The sequence below is a fragment of the Notechis scutatus genome, unplaced genomic scaffold, assembly GCF_049901735.1.
Source record: "Notechis scutatus isolate UNSWTSFEM ecotype Mainland unplaced genomic scaffold, rNotScu1.2 NSCUSCF24, whole genome shotgun sequence".
Taxonomy (NCBI): domain Eukaryota; kingdom Metazoa; phylum Chordata; class Lepidosauria; order Squamata; family Elapidae; genus Notechis; species Notechis scutatus.
Genome location: NW_028263149.1, coordinates 78,167 through 102,552, shown reverse-complemented (window position 1 = coordinate 102,552; position 24,386 = coordinate 78,167). Strand labels below are relative to the sequence as shown.

The 24,386-nt window shown below is 42.9% G+C and overlaps 3 protein-coding genes and 1 long non-coding RNA gene across 4 annotated transcripts in view; 1 reads left to right on the top strand and 3 right to left on the bottom strand.

Annotated features, from left to right (window-relative positions):
* Positions 1-24,386, bottom strand: part of LOC148128554 (vomeronasal type-2 receptor 26-like) — a 153,109-nt gene that overhangs the window by 118,191 nt on the left and 10,532 nt on the right. The gene's annotated exons all lie outside the window — the stretch shown is intronic.
* On the bottom strand, positions 8,151-15,597 carry LOC148128557 (uncharacterized). The gene is made up of 2 exons (XM_087948829.1): positions 14,494-15,597; positions 8,151-12,098 (listed from the first exon to the last, which is right to left on the bottom strand). Exon 2 carries the CDS (start codon positions 9,725-9,727, stop codon positions 8,558-8,560), a length of 1,170 nt encoding a protein of 389 aa, XP_087804955.1. The 5' UTR covers positions 9,728-12,098; positions 14,494-15,597; the 3' UTR covers positions 8,151-8,557.
* LOC148128556 (uncharacterized) lies at positions 15,599-19,665 on the top strand. Its single transcript, XR_015746280.1, has 3 exons — positions 15,599-16,306; positions 16,559-19,225; positions 19,375-19,665. It is a non-coding gene; the product is annotated as an uncharacterized LOC148128556 (long non-coding RNA).
* On the bottom strand, positions 17,366-20,944 carry LOC148128555 (uncharacterized). The gene is made up of 2 exons (XM_087948826.1): positions 19,375-20,944; positions 17,366-19,225 (listed from the first exon to the last, which is right to left on the bottom strand). The coding sequence occupies exons 1-2, from the start codon at positions 20,793-20,795 to the stop codon at positions 19,075-19,077; spliced, it is 1,572 nt and encodes a 523-aa protein (XP_087804952.1). The 5' UTR covers positions 20,796-20,944; the 3' UTR covers positions 17,366-19,074.

Sequence of the window (24,386 nt, the reverse complement as noted above, 5' to 3'; positions counted from 1 at the left end):
CATTCCTGTGTTGTGTAAATGAGAAGTGGGGGGGAGTATAAATTCTTGCTCTTAAGTTTCTATTCCTTGTCTAGCTTTCTTTTCTCTGCGCAGCTGCAAATCTTTATCAAAATATGTCAAGGTCAACCGACAGAGGCTTCATCACCACCTGAAGATGCTCACATGATTCTATTCACAACTTTTACTTGGGAGACTCATTTGAACTATGAGGGGTGGGAATGTTTCCAACACTTTGTATATGTGATCTGTGCGCCTAATTTCTTAGATTCAGAATTCTATTCGATGCTACCACTTCACTTTCAGTAAAAGATTTCTTTGCTCTAATCTAAAGAGTCTAAGTTTTTCTTTCTTAAATTTTGAATGGAGCACCACCTGACATTATTCTGAATCTCACCACCAGCCCACCCGGAGAAAATATCCAGTTTTCTTCCGAGGGGGTTTGATATCATGTCATCTTCAGCTAGCGATCAGGAGGATCTGGAAGCTGTGGGGGGGCAGTCGTTACTGATGCCGGAGGTGCCAGCAGCTGAATTGCTAGCCGACCTTACGTTGGAAGAGGTTCCAGCTGAGAAGCCCAGATGGTCGTTGGGTGTTGCCTGGAGGGATCCAGAAGAGCCCCCCCTCCTGGAATTACCATTTCCCGACGGCGTGGGAGAGAGGAGCCACCATGGAAAGAGAGGGAGAAGAGAGAATTATTACTGGATCAAGCCAGGCAGCTCCTAAATGAAGCCTTCGGACAGCCCCACGCCGCTCCAAGGTATGAAGGGGAAGGGGGGAAAAGTTTAGCCAGAGACAGCCAAGCTGCCCCCCCCCTAATTCAGCCTACGCCAGCGCAGCAGCCAGCTGCAGCCCCGGGGGCCCCAGCGGTGGGTGTGATCCCTTGAAGACGCAGAGTCCTCAAGCTGCCTCCATTAGAAGTGAAATTTGGGGGGAATCCCAAAGACTAGGGTTTCTTCCTAGCACAAGTTTGGAGCTATATGGAAGACTACGGGGAGGAGTTCACCTCAGAAGCAGCCAAAGTGAGATGTGTTACCAGGGCCCTGGAGGGAATAGCTGCAGAGTGGATGGTGACTTTGTATAATGATAACTCCCCCCAACTGCTGAACTATAACGTATTCATGACTGCGCTGCGGGCAAGATTTGAGGACCCACTGGCGGAGCGAAAGGCCAGGATCAGGATGAAAACCATAAATCAAGGGAGGAGGTCAGTGGCCGACTACACCCAAGAGTTTAGACAGCTGGCATGCCATATCCGAGGCTGGTCCCAGGGAGCCCTGATAGAAGCATATAAAGATGGTCTAAATGAAGACGTATACCAGAGATGCATCTCCAGAAGGGACCCCAATGATTTGCAGATGTGGTACTTGCTGGCAGAGGAAGTGGAAATAGACTTGACCCGAAGCAGATGCCGGGGGGGCTCTGGGTGGAGCAAGCCTTCCCCCCCATGTTTCCAAGAGGCCCCAAAGCCCCCGAATGGAGGAGTGATGGCAAGACCCAAATCCACTGCCTGTTTTCAGTGTGGGAAGGAGGGCCACCAGATTGCGGACTGCAGGGCCAAGCTGGATCCAAAGGGGGTGTCAAAAGGAGGGAGGAAGCCTGAAAACCCCCCAGCCAAGCCTTGCGAAACCACACTAAAGACGGGGGAGATTGTAGAGGTCACCCCTCCGGGAGGAGAGGAACTGGGACCTCCGACCTCCCCTGAAGAGAGTGAATCTGACTCGGAAGATGACTTCCTGGTAAGTCCAAACAAGGGCCCCATGACCATTCCAGTAAAATTGAGGGTACCCACTTCAGGGGCCGAAGGGGAGATGCTAGCCTTGCTGGACTCTGGGTGCATGAGGTGTGTAATCAACATGAGAGTAGTTGAGGAAATGGGCATCCGACTGAAAACTTTAGAAACGCCCATAGCCTTTTGCCAATTGGATGGATCAGTGGCCCTGCACGTTTCATAACAGAACCCCTAGATATGACCATGGGGGGGGGGACATAAAGAGACTCTGTGTTTTATTGTGGCCCCTGTGATGGAGCAACCATTAATTCTGGGATTGCCCTAGCTTCAGAAGTGGAACCCCCATGTGAACTGGAGGAAGGAGTCGTTGCGCATATGCACCAATCAGCAACTGGAAAGGGAGGGGCGATCCCAGCAGAAGCTTCAGAATCTGGTTGAGCTAGCCCCCACAGGTACCGAGGACTTGAAGGGGGAGGAAAAAATTCCGAAAGAATATTGGGACTTAAAGGAAGTGTTCAGTGAAAAGGCTTCAGATGAGCTTCCCCCTCATCGGTCAACAGATTGTAGTATTGAAATTTTACTTGTATATTTATGAAAGAAAGTTGGATGCTTTTATGTTTTGTCTGTTTTGTTTGTTTTTAAAAATCAATAAAATTGTTTTCAAAAAAAAAAAATTTTTTTTGCCTGGGGTGACGCTCCCGAAACCGAAGCTATATTCGATGACACCACGGGAATTGGAAGAGCTGAGATCGTTTATCGAAAAAAATTTGAAACGTGGTTTCATCCAACCCGCTAGACCTCGGGTAGCGGCCCCAGTGCTGTTCCGTGAAAAGAAAGATGGCTCCAAACGTTTGGTAGTGGACTATAGAAACCTGAATGCAATTTCCATGGAAAACGTGTACCCCCTCCCCCTGATGAAGGACATGCTAGCCCACCTGGCTAAAGGGAAAATTTTCATGAAGTTGGACTTGAGGGAAGCGTACTACCAAATTTGAATTAAAGAAGGAGATGAGTGGAAAACCGCTTTTAACTGCCCAATGGATTGTTTCCAGTTCAACGTTCTCCCATTTGGTCTACAAGGGGCTCCAGCCGTATTCATGCAGATGATCAATCAGGTGTTACATGAACATTTATACAAGGGGTTTTTGGTTTACCTTGATGACATCCTTATCTACATGGAAACTTGGGATGAACATGTGAAACTGGTGTGTTCAGTGCTACAGAAACTGCGAGCCGCTAAATTGTATGCTAAATTGTCCAAATGTGAATTCCATCAAGAGAAAATCGACTATTTGGGGTATCGCATTTCACACGAGGGCATTGAAATGGATCCAGGGAAGGTGCGGGCTGTGTTGGAGTGGGCCCCACCGTGCACCCGAAAACAACTTCAAAGCTTCTTGGGATTTGCCAACTTTTACCGGCAATTCATCCCGTCTTTTGCTAAGATAGCAATGCCTATCACCAATCTCTTAAAAGCTAAGGGGGAGGCGAAACCAAAGCCTAGCAAACCGCTGGAGTGGACCATGGAATGCCAAGCCGCCTTTGAAAAGCTGAAACAACTGTTCGCTGCAGAACCAGTACACCCGGACATGGATACCCCTTTCGTAATCCAAGCCGATGCAAGTGATGTGGCCGTTGGAGCGGTATTACTTCAAATCAATGAGAAAGGAACTTTACAACCCTGTGCCTACACCTCCCGCAAACTGACTGAAACTGAAAGGAGGTGGGCCATCTGGGAGAAGGAAGCGTTTGCAGTTCGCTGGGCCCTATTGACGTGGAGACATTTCTTGGAAGGAGCAAAACACCCGTTTGAGGTATGGACTGACCATAAGAATTTGGAGGCCTTAAAAACGCCTCGCAAATTGTCTCCTAAACAAGTTAGGTGGGCCCAGTATTTTAAGCGGTTCAACTTTTCACTGAAGTACATCCCGGGGGGAAGAAAATTTATGGTGGATGCTTTGTCTAGACTGCCTCAATCTAACAGTGTCCGTCAGGAAGTGATATGACCGATTGTTTCAACCAAACAATTAGCCGCCCCGGTGGTTACTCGAGCCCAGAAGAAGAAACAAGAGGTGGATTTATCGAATGATTTGACGGCGCAATTGAAGGAGGCCCTAAAATTGGATGAATGATTCCTGACTCATTCAAATAACTGTACAATTAGAGATGGGTTGGCCTGGATGGGGGAAAAGTTGTATGTACCAGAAACCTTGAGGAGCCAAATATTGCAACAGGCCTATGACTCTAAAGCGGCTGGTCACTTTGGATTCGTGAAGACCTTACACCTTGTTAAGCGACAATTCTGGTGGCCTTCGTTGAAAAAGGACATTGAAAATTATGTAGCTAGCTGCTCAGTTTGCGCATCAGCAAAAAGGCCTCCTGGTAAGCCAGCAGGTCTGTTACAAAATGTGGCCAGGCCAACAGCTCCGTGGAAGGAAATCTCTATGGACTTTATAGTAGAGTTACCCGAGAGCACTGGACACACGGTTATTTGGGTAGTAACTGATTTGTTCTCCAAACAAGCGCATTTCATACCTTGCTCTAAGATTCCCTCGGCAAAATCGTTGGCTAAACTATTCATACTACATATCTATAGACTGCATGGCATTCCTGAACGTATAATTTCTGACCGAGGGGTTCAATTCACCTCGAACTTTTGGAGGGAATTCCTGAAGTTAATAGGCTCCGCCCAGGGCTTAAGCTCCGCCCACCATCCCCAAACTAATGGGGCCTGTGAGAGGACTAACGCAGTGTTAGAACAATACTTCAGATGTTACATAATTTATCAACAGGATAATTGGGCTGACTTACTGCCATTTGCCGAGGTGGCATACAACAATTCTGTCCATAGTAGTACTGGGTTCACCCCCTTTAAAGTGGCATCGGGACAAGACTTTGTACCCATACCTGAGCTTCCTCGTGAAAGACCTAACATCCAGTTGCTAGACAAATGGATATCTCAACTCCAACTTAACTGGCCAGTTGCCCGTAAAGCATTAGATGACGCACATCAATCTCATAAGAAGTTTGCAGACAAAAAGAGAACTCCACAGAAGACCTATCAAGTGGGTGACAAAGTTTTCCTGTCCACCAAATATTTACAAACCACTCAAAAGTTGAAGAAACTTGGTCTTAAGTATGTAGGTCCTTTCACAATTGAACGGATCGTAAATCCTGTGACAGTCCAATTGACATTACCAAAAACTCGGCGACGAATTCACCCGGTTTTCCATGTTAGCTTGTTGAAACCTGAACACACTTCTGGTTTGAGACCAACCCAGACTGATCCTCCTATACCATTGCTGATTGAGGGTGAACAACATTTTGAAGTTAAAGAGATTTTGGACTCTCGTAAATGGAGGGGTCGTCTCCAATACCTCGTTGCTTGGAAACATTTCCCATCTTCCCAAGCTGAGTGGGTAAATGAGAAGGATGTTAGAGCCCTTAAGCTGATCAAAGACTTTCGCACAAAGTATCCTGATAAACCCTAGAAATGTATATGATTATTAACCAGTGTCTTTTATGTTATTATCTCTTACAGGACTAACGTCTTTTTTTCTAGGAGGGCCGAATGTCAGCCTTCAAGATCTTTTCTACTGCTTTGCATCTTTTGTCTGCCATAAGTTACGGGGGGAGGGGATATGTCTGGGAAGAGAGCTGGAGGTGTTACATTCCTGTGTTGTGTAAATGAGAAGTGGGGGGGGGAGTATAAATTCTTGCTCTTAAGTTTCTATTCCTCGTCTAGCTTTCTTTTCTCTGCGCATCTGCAAATCTTTATCAAAATATGTCAAGGTCAACCGACAGAGGCTTCATCACCATCTGAAGATGCTCACATGATCCTATTCACAACTTTTACTTGGGAGACTCATTTGGACTATGAGGGGTGGGAACGTTTCCAACACTTTGTATATGTGATCTGCGCGCCTAATTTCTTAGATTCAGAATTCTATTCGATGCTACCACTTCACTTTCAGTAAAAGACATCTTTGCTCTAATCTAAAGAGTCTAAGTTTTTCTTTCTTGAATTTTGAATGGAGCACCACCTGACATTCTCCCTCCCTCCCTCTCTCCCTCCACCCTCTCTCTTGTCCAGATGTTCCAGTCAGATTTGCGAGTCAGGAGTCTTTTTGAGTTTGGAGGTCTAGGGGAAGAAGAGGCAGAACCTGGGGATGGAGTTAAAAGAGGAATCGCCTAGAATCTCTACATAGCCACAAGCAAACAGTCCAACTCCCCTTGAATACCTGCTGCAATGCCTCAAATGAGATGCCGTCTCCAATTGTTGAATTCCCCTGTGTGGAAATATGTTCTTAAATATGAGTGTTAAAAACAAAATCCACATTTTAGTCCAAACCCCTAGAAAACCACAATACCGGCATTTGCAGTGGTCAAGAAAAGTAGCAGACTGGTCATGCCATGCTTGCATCAAACTCTGCAGACTTTATCTTGGGAGTCTTCATCACTCAAGTTTGAAGTAAGACATTTTTGTGTAAGAGGGAACTTTTGGGCCCCAGAAGAAAGCATCTCTCCATCACTGCTTCTTTGGGGCATCTCTTTCCTCCTGCATGAAAAGTCTGGGCTTCTGGCCCAGCTCCTAAAAAGAGAAAATTAAAATAGCTGTTCACCTCCTTTCAGGAATCTATGGGTATTTGCCTCCAAGTTTACTGAATTTAACACCAAGAAAGTACATAAGTTGCACAAGATGACTAGAAAAAAGCAAGCCCGGGAACAGAAGGTAAGAACAGAGGGGTGTGTGTGTGTTGTGTGTGTTGTGTGGTAGAATGAAAGGGATACAAATATAAATAAAGAGAAGGAAGGAAAGGGAACATTTTGTGCAAAAGAAAACGTCAGGAACGAGAGGAATTCTGGTTGAGACTTTTAGGTGGGACTGTGCTCTTTCCTCTTTCTTTCTTTCTTTCTTTCTTTCTTTCTTTCTTTCTTTCTTTCTTTCTTTCTTTCTTTCTTTCTTTCTTTCTTTCTTTCTTTCCTTCCTTCCTTCCTTCCTTCCTTCCTTCCTTCCTTCCTTCCTTCCTTCCTTCCTTCCTTCCTTCCTTCCTTCCTTCCTTCCTTCCTTCCTTCCTTCCTTCTTTTTTGCTCCTGGCTCTGCCATTGCTGTGTTAAGAGCCAGGCGTTGGGTTGTAGAAGAGAGGAGGAGAAATCCTATCTTTAGGAGAGGGAAGACTGTACATGCTCTGGGGACACAGGTTGGGGATCAAAGCCGTGGAATCTTCTGGACACTCCTTGATGGGATTGGAATTCTCGGTGAGTCTCCAGCTCCTTTTGCTGGACTTGGCCCTTTATTAACCAATCAGAATAGAGCTCGAAGGGACCTCGGAGGTCTTCTAGTCCAACCCCCTGCTCAAGCAGGAGACCCTATAGCAGAGGTGGGATTCTACCAGTTCGGACCAGTTCTATAGAACTGGTTGTTATGATTCTGCACAGTTCGGAGAGCTGGCAAATCGTGCCCCTGGCTGGCCCCGCCCCTCTCCACCCTCCCCTCCCAGTCAGTCCTTATTGCGCCTGCCCGACATCACTGACTGCATCCTTCCCCACCCAGTCACTCCTGAAGGAATCTTCAGGTTCTTTTTCCCTTCCCGATGATCAGCTGTGCCGGGATCCCCCTCGCTGTCTTACTGCTTTGCCCAGGACACTTCCCTGAGGCCCAGGAAGCAAAAGGGCGTGTGGGATATGTATGTATGCTGCGCGCCCCACCCTGTGCTCCATTTTGTGCCTTCTTGGGCCCCAGGGAAGACTTCTGGGAGCAAAAACGCCCCCCAGGAGGCTTCCCTGAGGTCCAGGAGGCCCAAAAACAAGGAGGGTGCTGCAAAGAAGAAGCCACGCCCACCCAGCCATGCCCACAGAACTGGTTGTTAAAACAATTGAATCCCACCCCTGTCCTATACCATGTCAGACAAGTGGCTGTCCAATCCCCATTGATGGACTTACACCCTCTTCTTCTTCAAGTTGCCTGCTGAATGCAACTGTGGGGGTCCCTCGGGTGCCAAAAGGGCCTCGCCTAGCAAACGTTGATGATGAAAACATTTTGGGCCACAAATGAGGAGGTGGGCGGAAGAAAGCCTGAAAGCTTTCACTTTTCTTTCTGTTTGTTTGTTTTCATCCTTTCCTCTAGAAGAGGCCCTCCAATATTCTCCAGTCATCTCTCTCCTCCCCAGCTCTGGTTAATAAGACCCAAATCATTGTTACTGTTCGCCTTTTGAGATTTCTGGCGATGTTTTCAGAAGAAGAAGGAAGAGGCAATGAGTGGCAAGTGGCTTTATCCAGAAACTCCTGGGCTCAGCCGAGATATTCCGATATCTCCTGTCTCCTCACCCTTCCCAGATGCATGGACACCCACAAGAGAACCACCCACAGCCAAAGAGAAGACATTGCAGCCAAGCAGGTGAGCGGTTATCAGGCCCAGCCCAGCTTGGACCTTCAGGAAAGAAAGACTCATCTCCATTTGCAGTCGAGTTGCATCCAGTAAAAGGTATGCTTTCACTAAAGCCAAGTGGTCACAGCGAAAGCAAAGCTAAATCTGAGGATTCCTGCATAAACTCGGTAATCTTCCCTTTTTTCTCCCTGGTCATCTACAATCATGTCCCCTGAAGTCCAATCATTCAGATGAGGAAGAAAAGTATTTATTTAAAAATATTTTAGGGAGGAAGCAGGGGAATCCCATCTCTTTGCTCACTCACGCCAGACCAACGCAACACTCTTGTATCATAACAAGCAAATATCTGCATCCAGTGGCTACACCATTACGTCTCCTTGCTGAATGGGTGTTGCCCACCATGAAACTGGGATGAAAAGGGCAGAGTTGGACCATGAAAATTAAGGAAGGAAAAGGGAGGGAGGGAGAAATGAAAGGAAAAGGGAGGGAGAGAAAAGAAAGGAAAAAGGGAGGGAGGGAGAAAAGAAGGGAAAAGGGAGGGAGAGAAAGGGAAAAGGGAGGGAGGAGAAAAAGGAAGAAGGGAGGGAGAGACAAAAAGGAAAAGGAGGCAGGGAGAAAAAGGAAAAGGAGAGAAAAAGGGAGGGAAGGAGAAAAGAAAGGAAAAGGAGAGAGAGAGAAAAGGAAAAGAGAGGATGAAAAGAAAGGAAAAAGGGAGGGAGGGAGATAAGGAAAGAGAAAAAAAAGAAAAGGGAGGGAGGGAGAGAATAAAGGAAAAGGGAGGGAGAGAAAAGAAAGGAAAAAGGGAGGGAGAGAAAAGAAGGGAGGGAGAGAGAAAAAGGAAAAGGGAGGGACAGAGAGAAAAGAAGGGAAAGGAGGGAGGGAGAGAAAAGAAAGGAAAAGGAGAGAGAAAAGAGGAAAAGAGAGGATGAAAAAGAAAGGAAAAAGGGAGGGAGACAAGGAAAGAGAAAAAAAGAAAAGGGAGGGAGAAAAGAAAGGAAAAAGGGAGGGAGAGAAAAGAAAGGAAAAAGGGAGGGAGGGAGAGAGAGATAAGAAGAGAGGAGGGAGAAAAAGGAAAAGGGAGGGAGGGAGAGAAAAGGGAAAAGGATGGGAGGGAGAAAAGAAGGGAAAAGGGAGGGAGGGAGAGAAAAGAAAGGAAAAGGGAGGGAGGGAGAAAAAAGAAGGGAAAAGGGAGGGAGGGACAGAAAAGGGAGGGGGAGAGAAACGGGAGGGAGGGAGAGAAAAGGTAGGGAGGGAGAAAAGAAGTGAAAAGGGAGGAAGAGAAAAGGGAAAAGTGAGGGGGGAGAAAAAAGAAGGGAAAAGGGAGGGAGGGAGAGAAAAGGGAGGGAGGGAGAAAAGAAGGGGAAAGGGAGGGAGAGAAAAGAAGGGAAAAGGGATGGAGGGAGAGAAAAGAAAGGAAAAAGGGAGGGAGGAGAAAAAGGAAGAAGGGAGGGAGATACAAAAAGGAAAAGGAGAGAGAGAAAAAGGAAAAGAGAGGATGAAAAGAAAGGTAAAAGGGAGGGTGGGAGAGAATAGAAAGGAAAAAGGGAGGGAGGGAGAGAGAGAAAAGAAAGGAAATAGAGGGAGGGAGGGAAGTCGGCTGAATCTGCCATTTAAACCTCAAAGCAGCCCAAGGTTCCCAAAAGGGACCGTCCTCCTCCTTCCTCCTGGAGCCTCCAAAGTCAGCCCCCCCCCCAGTTTGGAGTGTATCGATAAGAGCCTGATCCCTGATCTAGAGAGAGAAAGAGAGACTTTGTGCTTGGCAGGGGGGCTCCTTTGCCCACCCCAAAATACCCTGTTTCTCCAACAATACGGCCTCCCCCAATAGGAAGTCCCAGTATGTTTTATAGGCATGAAATGAAATTAAGCCCCTCCCCCCAGATTAAGGCCTATATTAAAACATGCGGAATGGGGGGGAATGGGGGAGGCTTGCTGTTAGGAAGTACTTTTGTTGCACACCCGGATATGGTGCTGCCTGCGTTGACCCCGATACGAAGTGCCCCACCAACGCCAAGGTCAACATCCAAGCCGTCGCCGCCGGCCCGCCCAAAGATGCCGGGGGGGGGGAATTAAGTCACCCCCGAAAAGACAGCCTAGCCATTTTTTTCGGGGCTCAAAAAAAAATAAGACCCGGCCTTATTATATGAGAAACATGGTACCACCACCTCCCCGAATAATTCAGGCAAAGCAAGCAGCATGCATTAAGGGGGCAGGGCAAGTCCTTTGGTGGGGCACCCAAACACAATGCATTCCGAGCGAGGTCAGCCGAGTGGTCAAGCAAAGGCCTGGATTGGGGGGGGTGAGATTTGAACCGCAGAAACCATCAAGTCCAGATAACAATCCAAGGGGCAAGATGTGTGGGCTGCGTTGCTCCTACCCAGCTGCGTTAGTGTCTTCCTGTAAACTCTGCATTCAAGGATTTCCAGGATAAGGTCTCTGTTGCGGAGTAGTTGCCGAAAGAGCTAGTTGTCACATAGGGAAGAAATGGCCTTGACCCAGAAGAGGAAACCTGCTTCCTTTAAGTAGGAGAGGCCCAGGCTGCCCCCTTCTTAAAAAAACGCTGATGGTGCTGCACGCAATGCCAGGCAATGCCTCCTGGTGTTTTTGTGGGCCGTGGGGCTGTGAGGACCCCCCCCCCGGCTCTTCGCTCCCAGGGGTGCAGGAGGCTGGCAGAGGTGGGGAGGAGTCCCAGCACCACCAGATAAGGGGTGCAGAGAGGCTGGCACAGAGGAAGCTGGCAGCTGCCAGGGGGAGCGGAGGGGGAGGGGCCCACCACAGGCAGACTTGAGGCGGCATGGTGGGCTTCTACCAGTTCGCACCTATTCGCTAGAACCGGTTGTTAACATTCTAAGCAGATTGGAGAACTGGGTGTTAGAAGAAATTACTGGGCTAATCCTGTAAGAAAAGCAGGAAGGAAACATTCTGGTGTTCCTTACAGAAACTGCCTCTCCGTTAACCCTTATTACATTCTTGGCAGGACTAGCCTTCCTATCTCAGGAACTTCTCTGGAGTTTTTTTCCCCTCCTTTGCTGGTACTTTGCTTGTGTGGAGTGACATTCAAAGTTACAATGGCACTGAAAAAAGTGACTTATGACCATTTTTCACACTTACGACTGTTGCAGCATTCCCACAGTCATGAGAGGTCAGGCGAGGAGATGCGTGCCTCAATGTGAGTGATATTGAGTTGGCCATGCCCAGCTAATAACATGACCACCAAGCCACGCCCACCCAGTCACATGACCAAGCCCGCCCACCAACTTAGCCACACCCACAGAACCGGTTGTTAAAAAATTTGAATCCCACCCCTGCCTCTTCAGTGATTATCAAGCATCAACCATCTCCCCTGATGAAAATACTTGACATTTCCCACATTGGCCGAGAGCTCAAAAACAGAGACGGCTCTGTGGCCCCACGCTTCTGCAGGGTCATTTGCAAAAATGAATCAAGCAAACGTAAATTCATTTATACTATAAATTCACTCGCCAAAAGCAACACCAACCATAAGAACCTCTGTTCTCGCCTTGACCTAACTGTACAGCAACGTGCCTGCTCCCGTGTACTCCACACAGAACTCAAGAAACGTCTAGACAATGGAGAGAAGGACCTGTACATTGACTACCGTGCTGACTGTATCAAAAGTAAGTCACACAATTAATGTCAACTGCATATAAAGAAAATCTGTATAAGATGTTTTACAGGTGGCATCTACCCCTGACGAGAATTGCGAGAATGTTCAAGAACAAATCGGAAAAATGTTGGAAATGTCATCAGATACCGGGTTCATATTACCATATGTGGTGGATGTGTGCAGAAGCTAAAAGATTGGACTGAGATCCACACATGGCTGGAAAAAATGATAAAACAACACATTGACTTTAAACCAAAGATATTTTTATTTATCTGTCTAAAAAAATAAAAAATATTTAATAAAAAATAAATAAAAAATAAAAAAGTAAGTCACACAACCCATAACTTAGCTTTAACCTTCAACCACAACCCTGGACTTCCGGTTTGTCGGGCTTCGGCGGCAGCAGGGATTCGCTATCCTGTGCAATCCCTGCGGCGCTAGCCGTCTTGGTGCCTCCGATCCCGACGGGTCTGGAGGCTAAGGCTGCCCCGTAGAGGCAGCCGAAGATAGGGGGAGCCGGAGAGGGGTTTGAGGGGTGTCGCAGACCCCCTCCCCAGCCGGCAAAACCCCCTTTTCTCAAGACGGTGGACGGCGGTCTGTAATGGCCGCCACAAAGAAGCCAGCAACTGGGTAAGACTGCGCAGGAGGAAGAGGGAGAAAGTTTGGAAGAGAAAGGTTTTTTTTGGCTGACCCAGGACTTTAACATATACCTAACATCCTGAAAACCATGACTTTTTGAATGATATTTTGTTTCCAGAGGAGACTTTCAAGCGGCGAATTTAAGGTGCTGAAAGGGAAAGTTTACTCTTCTTCCCTACGGAATCAACAAATGGACATTGTGAAACCTGTCTTTTTATAGAAGGTAAAAACTTGGCTCTTTGTTATAAGTGGGAAGGGAGAGGACAAAAAAAAATATCAAGATTTTGTTGGAGGAGATGCCTTGAAGACTTTGAGACTAGAAATTAATTGCAACAAGGCTCTAAAATACAGATTGGGCTTTTTTTTCCTTCTTTTTATTGATATTACCCCAGGAAGAGAAAGTGAGAACTTTGTGCTTTGTTTGGACTGATTGATGACTCTGGGACTTTGGGGAACTGTTCTAACCTTTGAAGCATCTTGGTTGTTTTAAGAAGAAGGGGAAGAAAAGAAAAGAAAAGGTTTACAATGGCTTTACCTGTTGATGAACTTAGAAAGGAATATGGAAAAATAAAGAAAGAAGGCAAGGATGCTGTGAAAGAAGCCTTTCATTTTTTAGAAATGGCGCTTGCTATTTATCAGCAAACACAACAACAGATGGAGGAAGCAGAAGAAGAAGAAGAAGATGCCATCTTTAATGAATCCAAAAGTTTAATTAAGAAAGAAAGGAGAAAGAGAGGAAGGAAAATGAAGAACTTAAGACTTAAAAAAACACCCAAGAAAGAGAAAAATAAGATGCAAAATCAACATAATGTTAGAAAGCAAAAGAAAAAAGGAATACAACAGAGAGGGGAAGCTAAAAAGGCGGAGGTTAGGAGAGGTTGGGGGGGGGTAAAAAGGCCAGGTGGGATAAGAAAGGAAGGGAAAAGGGGGGGAAAAGCCACAAAGATATGAAACAAGATGGGGAAAAAGGAATAGATATGAAACAAAATGGGAAAAAAGGAATTTTTTTTAGGGATAAAGGGTAATGTATAATTTTTTTTAAAAAAAGAGGATTCTGCAAGCTACATAAGATGGTATTGTAGTACTTGTATTAGAAATAGAAAATTAGAATGTTATAAGAATTAATAAAATTAAAATATTGAAATGTTTAGTAATGATAGACTTTAAAATTTAACAAAACATTAAAGGGAATGTCTAAAATATTGAGTTTAATTAAAGAGTTTAATTGACTATTGTGTTGATGTTATTATAAACTTATTACTGTAGCATTTGTCTTTGAAATAGATAATTGGAATGTTACAAGATTTAATATCTAGATTTATTATCTAATTATGTATTTAATCATTTTGGATTTATTATTTTTTCTTTTTTTTTAAAGTTAGTAGGTAGAATGTACTAAGCAGAAGCAGTTCGGGTACTAGGCGTTATTTTAAATGTTAATTTAGGGGAATGATAGAAAGGCATCATACTCTGATTAGTGATTCCAGGAGAAATCCTTTTTTTTTACTATAGGGAATGAGATAAATGGATAATTTGGAAAGAATGGACAAAAGATACAAGTATAATGATTTAAATTAAAATGAAATAAATAAAATAGAATTAAGAAGAGTGAAAAGCGGGGAGAAGCTATATAGAAGATATAGAATGGTAAATAAGATAGGTAATGGTATATAAGATGAGCATAAATTTAATTGAAGTCCATATAAAGAGAGGTAATCTGGGGCCAAGCTACTTTCTAAAAAGAAGTTTTATGTTTTTGTGTTTTGTGTGTTTATGTTTGTTTGAGAATTAATAAAACCTTGGAGGAATGTTGGATGAGAATAACGGTAAACAAGTCAGAGAGAAATGAAGATGATGACTATAAAGTGGATAAATATAGAAATAATAATAATAATAATGAAATTGAATAAGAGTAAAGAGAAATAATGAGAAATTTGCTAAAAGATATTTATATGTCCATATGGAAATGGGGTAAAATAGAATTATGTTGTATAAAATAATGTTTTATTCGACTTGTAAAAATTTATAATGGAAAGAGGTTTTATGTACTCAATGGTTAATGATGGTTTGTTTGTCTTTAAAACTAATAAAATTTGTTTCAAAAAAAAAAACCTTCAACCACAACCCTACTTCAACCACTCCACCATCACCCAAGACTAGGCACGCATGCCCCTAACTACCTCAATTCCAACTACAGCTGGCCTTAAATGCAAGCTAGCAAGAAGCCTTGTGAATGAAATACCTGAATTTCTCCTCTTACTAAATATGGCTAAATTCGACATCATATTTGTCTGTGAAACATGGCTCAATGCATCTCTTCCTGACTCCATTACCACAGTAAGAAACTATCACGTTTACCGATCAGATTGTGAAATCCGTTGAGGAGGTGGTGTTGCTATCTTTTATAAAAAGTCCCTACATCTAAAAAACATCCAAGTTACCCAGGAGCTTGCTCTTCCTGAGACCATTGTCTGTGAACTGTCCTTAAATATCACATTTTGATTTTTACTATGTTACAGGGCACCTGATTATGACATCGAATATGTAAACAAGCTAAATTCACTACTAACATGGGCAACATCCTGCCCACACGCTTTTATCTTTCTTGGTGACTTCAATCTACCTCATATTAACTGGACCCTAAATGAATGTACAACTGAACCCATACATGCAACCTTCTACAATGCTGTTACAAATCTGGGACTGGAACAACTAGTAACCAACAATACTAGACTTAACAACTGCCTCAATCTCATCTTGTGCAATAGTTTGAATTTAATTTACAGAATACAAACTAAAGAACCCTTTTCCAACAGCGACCACAGCATGATTGACTTTTGTCTCAACATACGCCCATACAAAAATAATCACAACATAATCCCCAATTATAACTTCAAAAAAGGCAACTATGATCTTATAGACAACGATCTCTCATCCCTTGATTGGCAATCTCTATTCACTGGATGCAATACTGTTGAAGACCATTACAACATATTTTAACTTGAAGTCAAAAGAATCATCAAACTATATGTACCAATAACAACTCCCCCCACCAAAAAAAAAACAGATTACCCATAACAATAAGGAAACTTCAATCCAAAAAGAGATCACTTTGGCGGAAAAACAAATCTGGTCACGTTGCCAACTTCAAAAGCCAATACAAAAATTTATAAGCAAACGGCAAAGGTAATGATAGAGGGAGAATTCACAGATTCTATTAATATAAGAAAAGGTACAAGAAAAGGATGCCCACTATCACCTTTGCTATTTGTATTAACTTTGGAAGTGTTGAATAGAAATGTTAGAGATGATAAAGGTATAAAAGGAATGAAAATCAAAAAGGAAGAATTTAAATTGCAAGCCTTTGCGGATGATTTGGCCTTTATTCTGGAAGACCCCTTAGAAACAGCTCCAAAATTATTGGAAAAGATAAGAGACTTATGGTGAGGTGGCTGGTTTGAAAATAAACAAAGATAAAACAAAGATTTTGACAAAGAATATGTTAATAAGACAAAGAGAACTGGCAGATCCATTGAAAATTCAAGTCACGAATAAGGTTAAGTATTTGGGGATACACTTGACACCAAGATGTAGTACATTAAAAGAGAATAATTACATTAAACTCAAACAACAGATAGCGTTAGACTTGATGAAATGGGAAAACCTACAATTGTCATTAATAGGGAGAATCTCAACAATCAAGATGAATATCCTACCCAGAATTTTGTACTTGTTTCAAACAATACCAATTAGGCTTGGAAAAGACTATTTTGAAGACTTAAATAAAATTGTCCTGAAGTATACATGGCAAGGCAAGAACGCGAGAATAAAGTTAAAACTTTTACACGATGCTAGAATTAGAGGAGGATTTGGTCTGCCTAATTGGGAGTTGTACTATCAAGCTGCAAATTTGATGTGGGCTAAGGCAGGGGTCCCCAACCGCCGGTCCGTGGACCGGTACCGGTCCGCGGAACAAGTCTTACCGGGCCGCTGGTTGCTGGGCGCCGCCATCTTTTTGGTAAAAAGTGCTTCCGGTGAGCTTTTCCGGGTAGAAAGCTCACCGGCAGCTTTTCATCAAAAAATAGCGCGCCAGTTGATGCCGGTACCGGGCCAGCGGCGCCCAGCTGATGCCGGTACCGGGCCACGCGCCAAAAAGGTTGGGGATCACTGGGCTAAGGAATGGATAACATTAAGAAAGACCAGATTGTTGACACTAGAAGGACATGATTTGCTGTTGGGATGGCATGCTTTTCTATGGTACAAGGGAACTAAAACACAGGGCTATTTTAGAAGACATCATATACGGGAGTGTTTGTGATTAAATTGGGAGAAGATTAAAAGACAATGTTATTTGAAAATCCCAGTTTGGTTATCGACTATTGAAGCTTTTTCCTATCCTATAATATATAAGAAGAAACAAACAGTTAGATATGGGGAAATATTGGATGAAAAGGGTGAACTTAAATCGATGCAAAATTTAGAGGAACAAGGTATAAAAATGAATTGGTTTTCATATGCGCAAATACATTCAAGGTATGATGAAGATTTTAAAACAGAAGGATTCTATGATAAATTGACTGATTTAGATAAGATTTTGACAGGTACTGATGAAAAGGTGATTAAAAAACTATATGGTTATTTATTGGAAATTAAACTAGAGGAAGAACAAGTTAAAGAAACTATGATTGCTTGGGGGAAGAATTTTGGATATGGGATTGATTTAGAGAAATGGCAAAAATTGTGATCTCAAAATTATAAAATGACAATGTCAACAGCATATAAAGAAAATTTGTATAAGATGTTTTACAGGTGGCATTTCCCCCCGACAAGAATAGCAAGAATATTCAAGAATAAATCTGAAAAATGCTGGAAATGTCATCAGATACCTGCCTCATATTACTATATGTGGTGGACTTGTGAGGACGCTAGAAAATATTGGACTAAAATTCGCATGTGGTTGGAAAAAATGACAAAGAAACACATAGACTTGAAACCAGAGATCTTTTTATTGGGAATTTTACCTGATACGTATAGTAAAGATTTGAAATACCTGATTGTAAATGTATTAACAGCGGCTAAGATTGTATTTGCTAAAAACTGGAAAAATGAGAAAATACCGTCGCAGGAAGAAATCATTAAGAAAATATTGGAATGTGCTGAAATGAGTAGATTGACATTTGAAATTAGAGAACAAGAGGATAAACAATTTTATAAAATTTGGGACCTTTTCTATCAATGGTTAGATAATAAAACACAATAATAGAATATCTAGAATTCTAGAAAATAATGAATATATAAATATATATTTCTTTTTTTATATATCATATCTATAAAATGTTTTTAGGATAGATTTGGTATGATTATATGATTTGTTATAAAATAAACTAAGTAAATTATAGTTATCTCGCAAAGTATGAATGGATAAAATTATAGTCAAATGATTGTTCAATAGTGATACTAGGGTATTTAATTTCTGATTGATAATATGAGTTATTATGTAATGTAACTGTAATTGAGACTACGAAATGGATGCACAAAAAATTGGTAAACCAACCAACACACTGCTTGTATATTTAGGAAAGAAAGCTGGATGTTTTAATGTTTTGTTTGTCTTTAAAAACCAATAAAATTGTTTTCACAAAAAAAAATTATGCCACCAGATAGACTGAATGCACCAATTATCACATTAAACAAGAGGAAAACCTTCTGTGCACCAATTCCACCCGTGCTTTCTACAATTTTGTAAAAACAACAAACTAAAAGACTCAAGGTCCATCCCACCCCTGAAACGACCTAATGATAAAGACTGCAACGATGACACCATTAAAGTCAACATCTTTAACACATTCTTTGGTTCAGTATTTGTAAACAGCAATGGATCATGCCCAGTATTTCCTAGTCGAACCACAGACAACTACAATGATCTAATACATATCGATTTTAAAGAAGACAATGTTGAAAAAGCACTACAAAATCTAAAACCATCTCTATCTATTGGACTGGACGGAATATGTGCCTACTTCTTAAAAAAGCTATCCAACTGCCATAGCAGGCCCACACCCTCTTCATCCTAGGGCACGCAGGAATGAACGGAGAAGGGAACAATGTGAGTTATGGGGGTTACAGGGGCGAAAAGGGCCCTGATTCCCTTCATTAGCCGCCGCTGGGAAAGCAGGATTTAAAAAGGACGTTTGCGGACAGCACCTTGCTGGAAGCAAAGTATGCATTATCTTTGTTTGTCAAGTCTTATCTGGGTTCCTGCATCCTCCCAACTGTGTGTGTTTCATTATCTTTTGAAGTCTGCAATTCCGTATCCTGCCTGCCTCGTTAATTGCTGCAGCTGTGGTTTGTGTTGGTTTTTAATTATAATCTATATGTACTTTGGGTTTGGACTGAATTTCTTCCCTTTAAAAACTGTTCTTGGGAGAGTTTTTTCTCCAGCCGATGATAAGTGGGCATTGGGGCTCACATTGGAGATATTAAAGGGACGTTACCAACTTTTGTGACTTTGTTGCTTTTGTGCCCGCCCCGGGTCATCACAGCTTCTTTTGTGTGTATCATCTTATGGGAAATAAGATTACTTCTTTGAGCAAAGGTCTTTCCACATTCTATGCATCTATGGCTTCTCCCCTGTGTGGATCCTTTCATGGGAAATAAGATGACCTCTTTCAGCAAAGGTCTTTCCACACTCCATCATTTATACGGCTTCTCCCCTGTGTGGATCCTTTCATGGGAAATAAGAGTACGTCTTTCAGCAAAGATCTTTCCACACTCCATGCATTTATACGGCTTCTCCCCTGTGTGGATCCTTTCATGGGAAATAAGAGTACCTCTTTCAGCAAAGGTCTTTCCACACTCCATGCATTTAAGTGTGGATCCTTTCATGGGAAATAAGAACCTCTTCAGCAAAGGTCTTTCACACTCCATGCATTTATACGGCTTCTCCCTGTGTGGATCCTTTCATGGGAAATAAGAGTACCTCTTTCAGCAAAGGTCTTTCCACACTCCATGCATTTATACGGCTTCTCCCCTGTGTGGATCCTTTCATGGGAAATAAGATTACCTCTTCGAGCAAAGGTCTTTCCACACTCCATGCATTTATACGGCTTCTCCCCTGTGTGGATCCTTTCATGGGAAATAAGAGTACCTCTTTCAGCAAAGGTCTTTCCACACTCCATGCATTTATACGGCTTCTCCCCTGTGTGGATCCTTTCATGGGAAATAAGAGTACCTCTTTGAGCAAAGGTCTTTCCACACTCCATGCATTTAAATGGCTTCTCTCCTGAGTGGATCTTTTTGTGGCTTCTAAGGCCACTGCTCCAAGCAAAGGTCTTTCCACACTCCATGCATTTATACAGCTTCTTCCCTGTGTGGATCCTTTCATGGGAAATAAGAGTACCTCTTATAGCAAAGGTCTTCCCACACTCCATGCATTTATACGGCTTCTCCCCTGTGTGGATCCTTTCATGGGAAATAAGATGACCTCTTCGAGCAAAGGTCTTTCCACACTCCATGCATTTAAATGGTTTCTCTCCTGTATGGATCCTTTTGTGGCTTCTAAGGCCACTGCTCCAAGCAAAGGTCTTTCCACACTTCATGCATTTAAATGGTTTCTCCCTTGTGTGGATCCTTTCCTGGGAAATAAGAGGACCTCTTTCAGCAAAGGTCTTTCCACACTCCATGCATTTATACGGCTTCTCCCTTGTGTGGATCCTTTCATGGGAAATAAGAGTACCTCTTTCAGGAAAGGTCTTTCCACACTCCATGCATTTATATGGCTTCTCCCCTGTGTGGATCCTTTCATGGGAAATAAGATGACCTCTTTGAGCAAAGGTCTTTCCACACTCCATGCATTTAAATGGTTTCTCTCCTGTATGGATCCTGTTGTGTCTTCTAAGGACACTGCTCCAAGCAAAAGTCTTTCCACACTCCATGCATTTATATGGTTTCTCCCCTGTGTGGATCCTATTATGGACAGTAAGTGCACTTCCATGAGCAAAGATGCTTCCACACTCCATGCATTTGTAGCGCTTCTCCCCCGTGTGGATTCTTTCATGGGAGGTAAGTTGCCTGCTTGTTCTAAAACATTTTCCACATTCCAAACACTTATAAGGTTTCTCTTCTGTGTCAATCGCTTTTTGAGAGGTAAGGAACTTATTCCCAAGAGAAAGAATGAATGTCCCATTGTAATTTTGTCCACTGTGTCTTCTTATAGCATCTTCTCCTTTGTTTTGGGTTAAATAGTGTTCATTTACTTGTACTTTAGCTTTGATTAGCTTCACACATTTTCCAGTATATTTTTTCCTTATTTCCTCTTGTTGGGCAAGAAAGTCTTGCATTGGAGCATCAGTGGAAGATGAGCTTTCCTGGTTGAAATTGTTTGACTGGTTTCTATCATGGTTTTCGAATTCCATTCGAATTCCAAACTTCTCCGTTCCATCCTTAGCATTGATCACTTGGAACAGTTCACAAGAATCTTGATTCTCTTGCCCATTATTACCTTCAAAGCAAAAGGGAAATGAAAATGATAAGTGTTAGGAATCTGTCGACCAATTACTTGGGTTAGCAATATATAAACCAAAAATGTATGTTTGTAGCTTTAAGACAAAGACACTGCATTGATTGTACTATGTTCCGATTGGTTGACTGTATTGTGAATTGCCATAAGAGGGAGCTAGAGATCATAGCTTGCTCTGACATTCCTTATTTCTGACATTCTGTATCTCTGACATTCTGTTGCTATCTAAAGTTTTTCTGCTGTGCTTATACTTTGATATCTTTGTTTACTGTAAATGACAAAGGCACCCGGTAAGAAGACTTTGTAATTGGATATTCTTTGGACTGTAAAACGTATATGACCTGGACTGTTTATTGGACTGTGCTATTTCTTAGAGTAAACTTTAACTCAATTTAGTGCAGCTGTATGTGGCTGAATAATTATTCATAACTACTCTCATAAACGTTTCCATGTGCATATCCTTGTTACTCAAGGGTTATTCTGTACATATCATAACAAGGTTAGAGAAAAAGATCAAAGTGTAGAAAGTCAAGTGAATTTCCTTCTGAATTTCTCCGAAATTCCATGAGGTTGTATGTTTGCATGCCTACAGTGGTGTGATATAGACATGATGATTTTTATATTCATGAGTCATGAAAGCTTTGAAAATATCTAGACATACCTTTCTTTACAATTATCTATATATATGCAAATCTCACTCAGAGTCAGTTTCGAGTTAAGGAATAATCAAGGGAAACATCCAAGGAGAAATTAGGAGAAAACTTAAGATTTATTGAGGTGGCTTAATTTCCACAGAAACTTGTGAGAAATGAAACAATTTTGAAAAAAGCTCCTTCGTCCCCAGTGTACCTTGGAGCAGCTGCTCCACGGCGTCTGTCTGGTGGGTGGGACCCCCACTCGGCCTGTTCCTTGATCCCAGCAATCATATTTTGGAGATAAATCCCATGCTAGAAGCCACCCATTGCCTTGAAGCCTCCCATTGCCTTATAAAAACTTTGTGTTGAGATTGGAAATGTTAGAAGGCATCAAGAATCGCAGAGAACTGAGGCCTAAAGTACTTTAGTGCGAGATCACACGAGCAAGATCTCAGGCTAACATCTCATGTGATATTGCACCGCAGTACTTTAGGTCTGTGTTCTTGTAAGGACTGAGGGCTGCATGAGATCCAGGGCAAAAGTCTTTGAAAACAAAGAGGCCTTCCTTCTCTTCACAAAGCGTTTTGCCCTGGATCTGGTGCAGGCCTTGGTTAGCAGAGAACAGAGGCCGAAAGCACTGTAGTGCGAGATCACGTGAGATCAATAGTGCTAGATTCCCCACTACTGATCTCATGTATCTCTCACTACTTTTTTTCTGCAAATGCACCAGAGCAGGCAAGGGAACCGATGGCTCACCACATCATCACAAGGTACCGTATTTTTAGGACTATAAGATGCGCTGGACACACATATAAGACACACATAGGTTTAGAAAAGGAACACAAGGAAAAAAATAGTTTTGGCCTCCGCACATCCCATTTTTGCCCTCCCGGGTGTCCAGGTGCACTCTGCACAAAAAACGGAACGCTCATTTTTGGCCTTCCAAACCCTCTGCACATCCTGTTTTTTCCTTCCCCAGCATCCAGATGCACTCTGCAGGCCAAAGACGGACCAGTTTTTAGCCCCCCATTTTTGACATCCCATTTTCAGCCTCCCCAATATCGGGCAGGCCAACAGCAGGCCCATTTTTGGCCTGCTGAGTGCTTCTGGATGCCAGGGAGGGTGAAAATGGGACGAGCAGAGGGTTTGAGAGGCCAAAAATAGGCCCGTATTCCCTCTATAAGATGCACAGATAGTTCCACTTCTTTTTTTGGGGGGAGTGCATTTTATAGTCTGAAAAATACAGTAAGTCCCAGCTGAATAGGGTGGGAGGATAGGTAGGGTGAATGTTGCAGAGCCTCTACTGTCATTTGTAAATATGAATGATGGCCGTGGTGCTGCAATACTCATAATTTCGGGACTGGGTCTCAAGTACTTGGGGGAGGGCTGGTCGTAATATGGAATGGTCGCTAGTGAACTGTCATAATGCGGGGATTACCTGTACCCTAGGACAGGAGTCGCCAACTGGTGGGCCGTGAGAAAATTTTGGTGGGCCGCAGAGAAATTTCACCCCCAGAGCACCCCCCCCCCAAAGCAATTAATCCAGGCTGTGCAGAAACACAAGGCTGCGCCACCCACATGGCCCACGGGAACTCTCCCGGCCCACTCACTCCTTACCCGGCAAACTTGCCTGCTAAATTGCTATTTTTCAGACCATCAGCTGTTCTGCTATGCCAGGAGATTTAGATTAGCTAGGACGTAGGAAATGGTTGGATTTCTTACTTTCTACCTAGTATTTAGATCTTCGGCTCTGCTTTTAAGCACAGCTGAACCTCCCTTAGGACTGAAGGTTCTATTATTCAGTGCAGACTCACGGCAAGCAAATTTTATGTGACAGACTGAGCTAGCCGATGGCAGATAGATAGATCACTGAATGATTCTGTGAGCAACTCAATCTGCTTGCCTGCTTTGGGATAAAAGTTGCTCCTTTTTTATAAAAAAAAAATCAATATACAATACATGGTGTGTTGTGAGTTAATTTTGTGAGTTTGCTTGCAAGCAAATTTTATGTGACAGACTGATCTAGCCAATGGCAGATAGATAGATCTCTGAATGAATGTGTGATTCTATGAGCAACTCAATCTGCCTGACTGCTTTGCCTGATTTTGGGTAAAAGTTGCTCTTTTTTTTAATAAAAAGTGCAATATTTATATACCGTATTTGCCGGCGTATAAGACGACTGGGCGTATAAGACGAGCCCCCAACATTTCCACTCAAAATATAGAGTTTGTTATATACTCGCCGTATAAGACGACCCCCCTCACTTGGAGGCATGTTTTTCAGGGCAAAAAAGTCATCTTATACGCCGGCAAATACGGTAATGACATCTAGGAAGCAGACAAGAAGGAAGCAAGTGTTCCCAAGCAGTTTTTCTCAACCTCAGCAACTTTAAGGTGTCTGAACTTCAATTCCCAGCATGCAGGCTGGGGAATTCTGGGAGCTGAAGTCCAGACATCTTAATCTTGCTAAGGATGAGAAGCACTAAGATAGAAAAGGCGGGGAGAAGAAGATGATTCAGCCTGTGTGCTTTATGCAGAATATATGATATGCTGGGCAACAAGGAAAGGAAGGAGTGATTCAGTGGAAACAACAAGGAACTTGGAGAAGCCTTCTAGGATTATGGAAAGAATGTTAAAGTTTCCTTACAATTGTAGCAACTCTATTTTCCAGTCTTCATAAGGCTTCCTAACGTTTAAGTCTTCATAACGTTTAAGAATCGCCGTTGAATTCAGAGCTTTTGCTGAAACTCACATGTAGTTCTACCTACTAAAAGGGCAATCAATGGCTGGAATATATTTGAATCCTCTGCATGTTAAGTGGGGTTTGGTATAATAGGGTTAACTATGATTTCT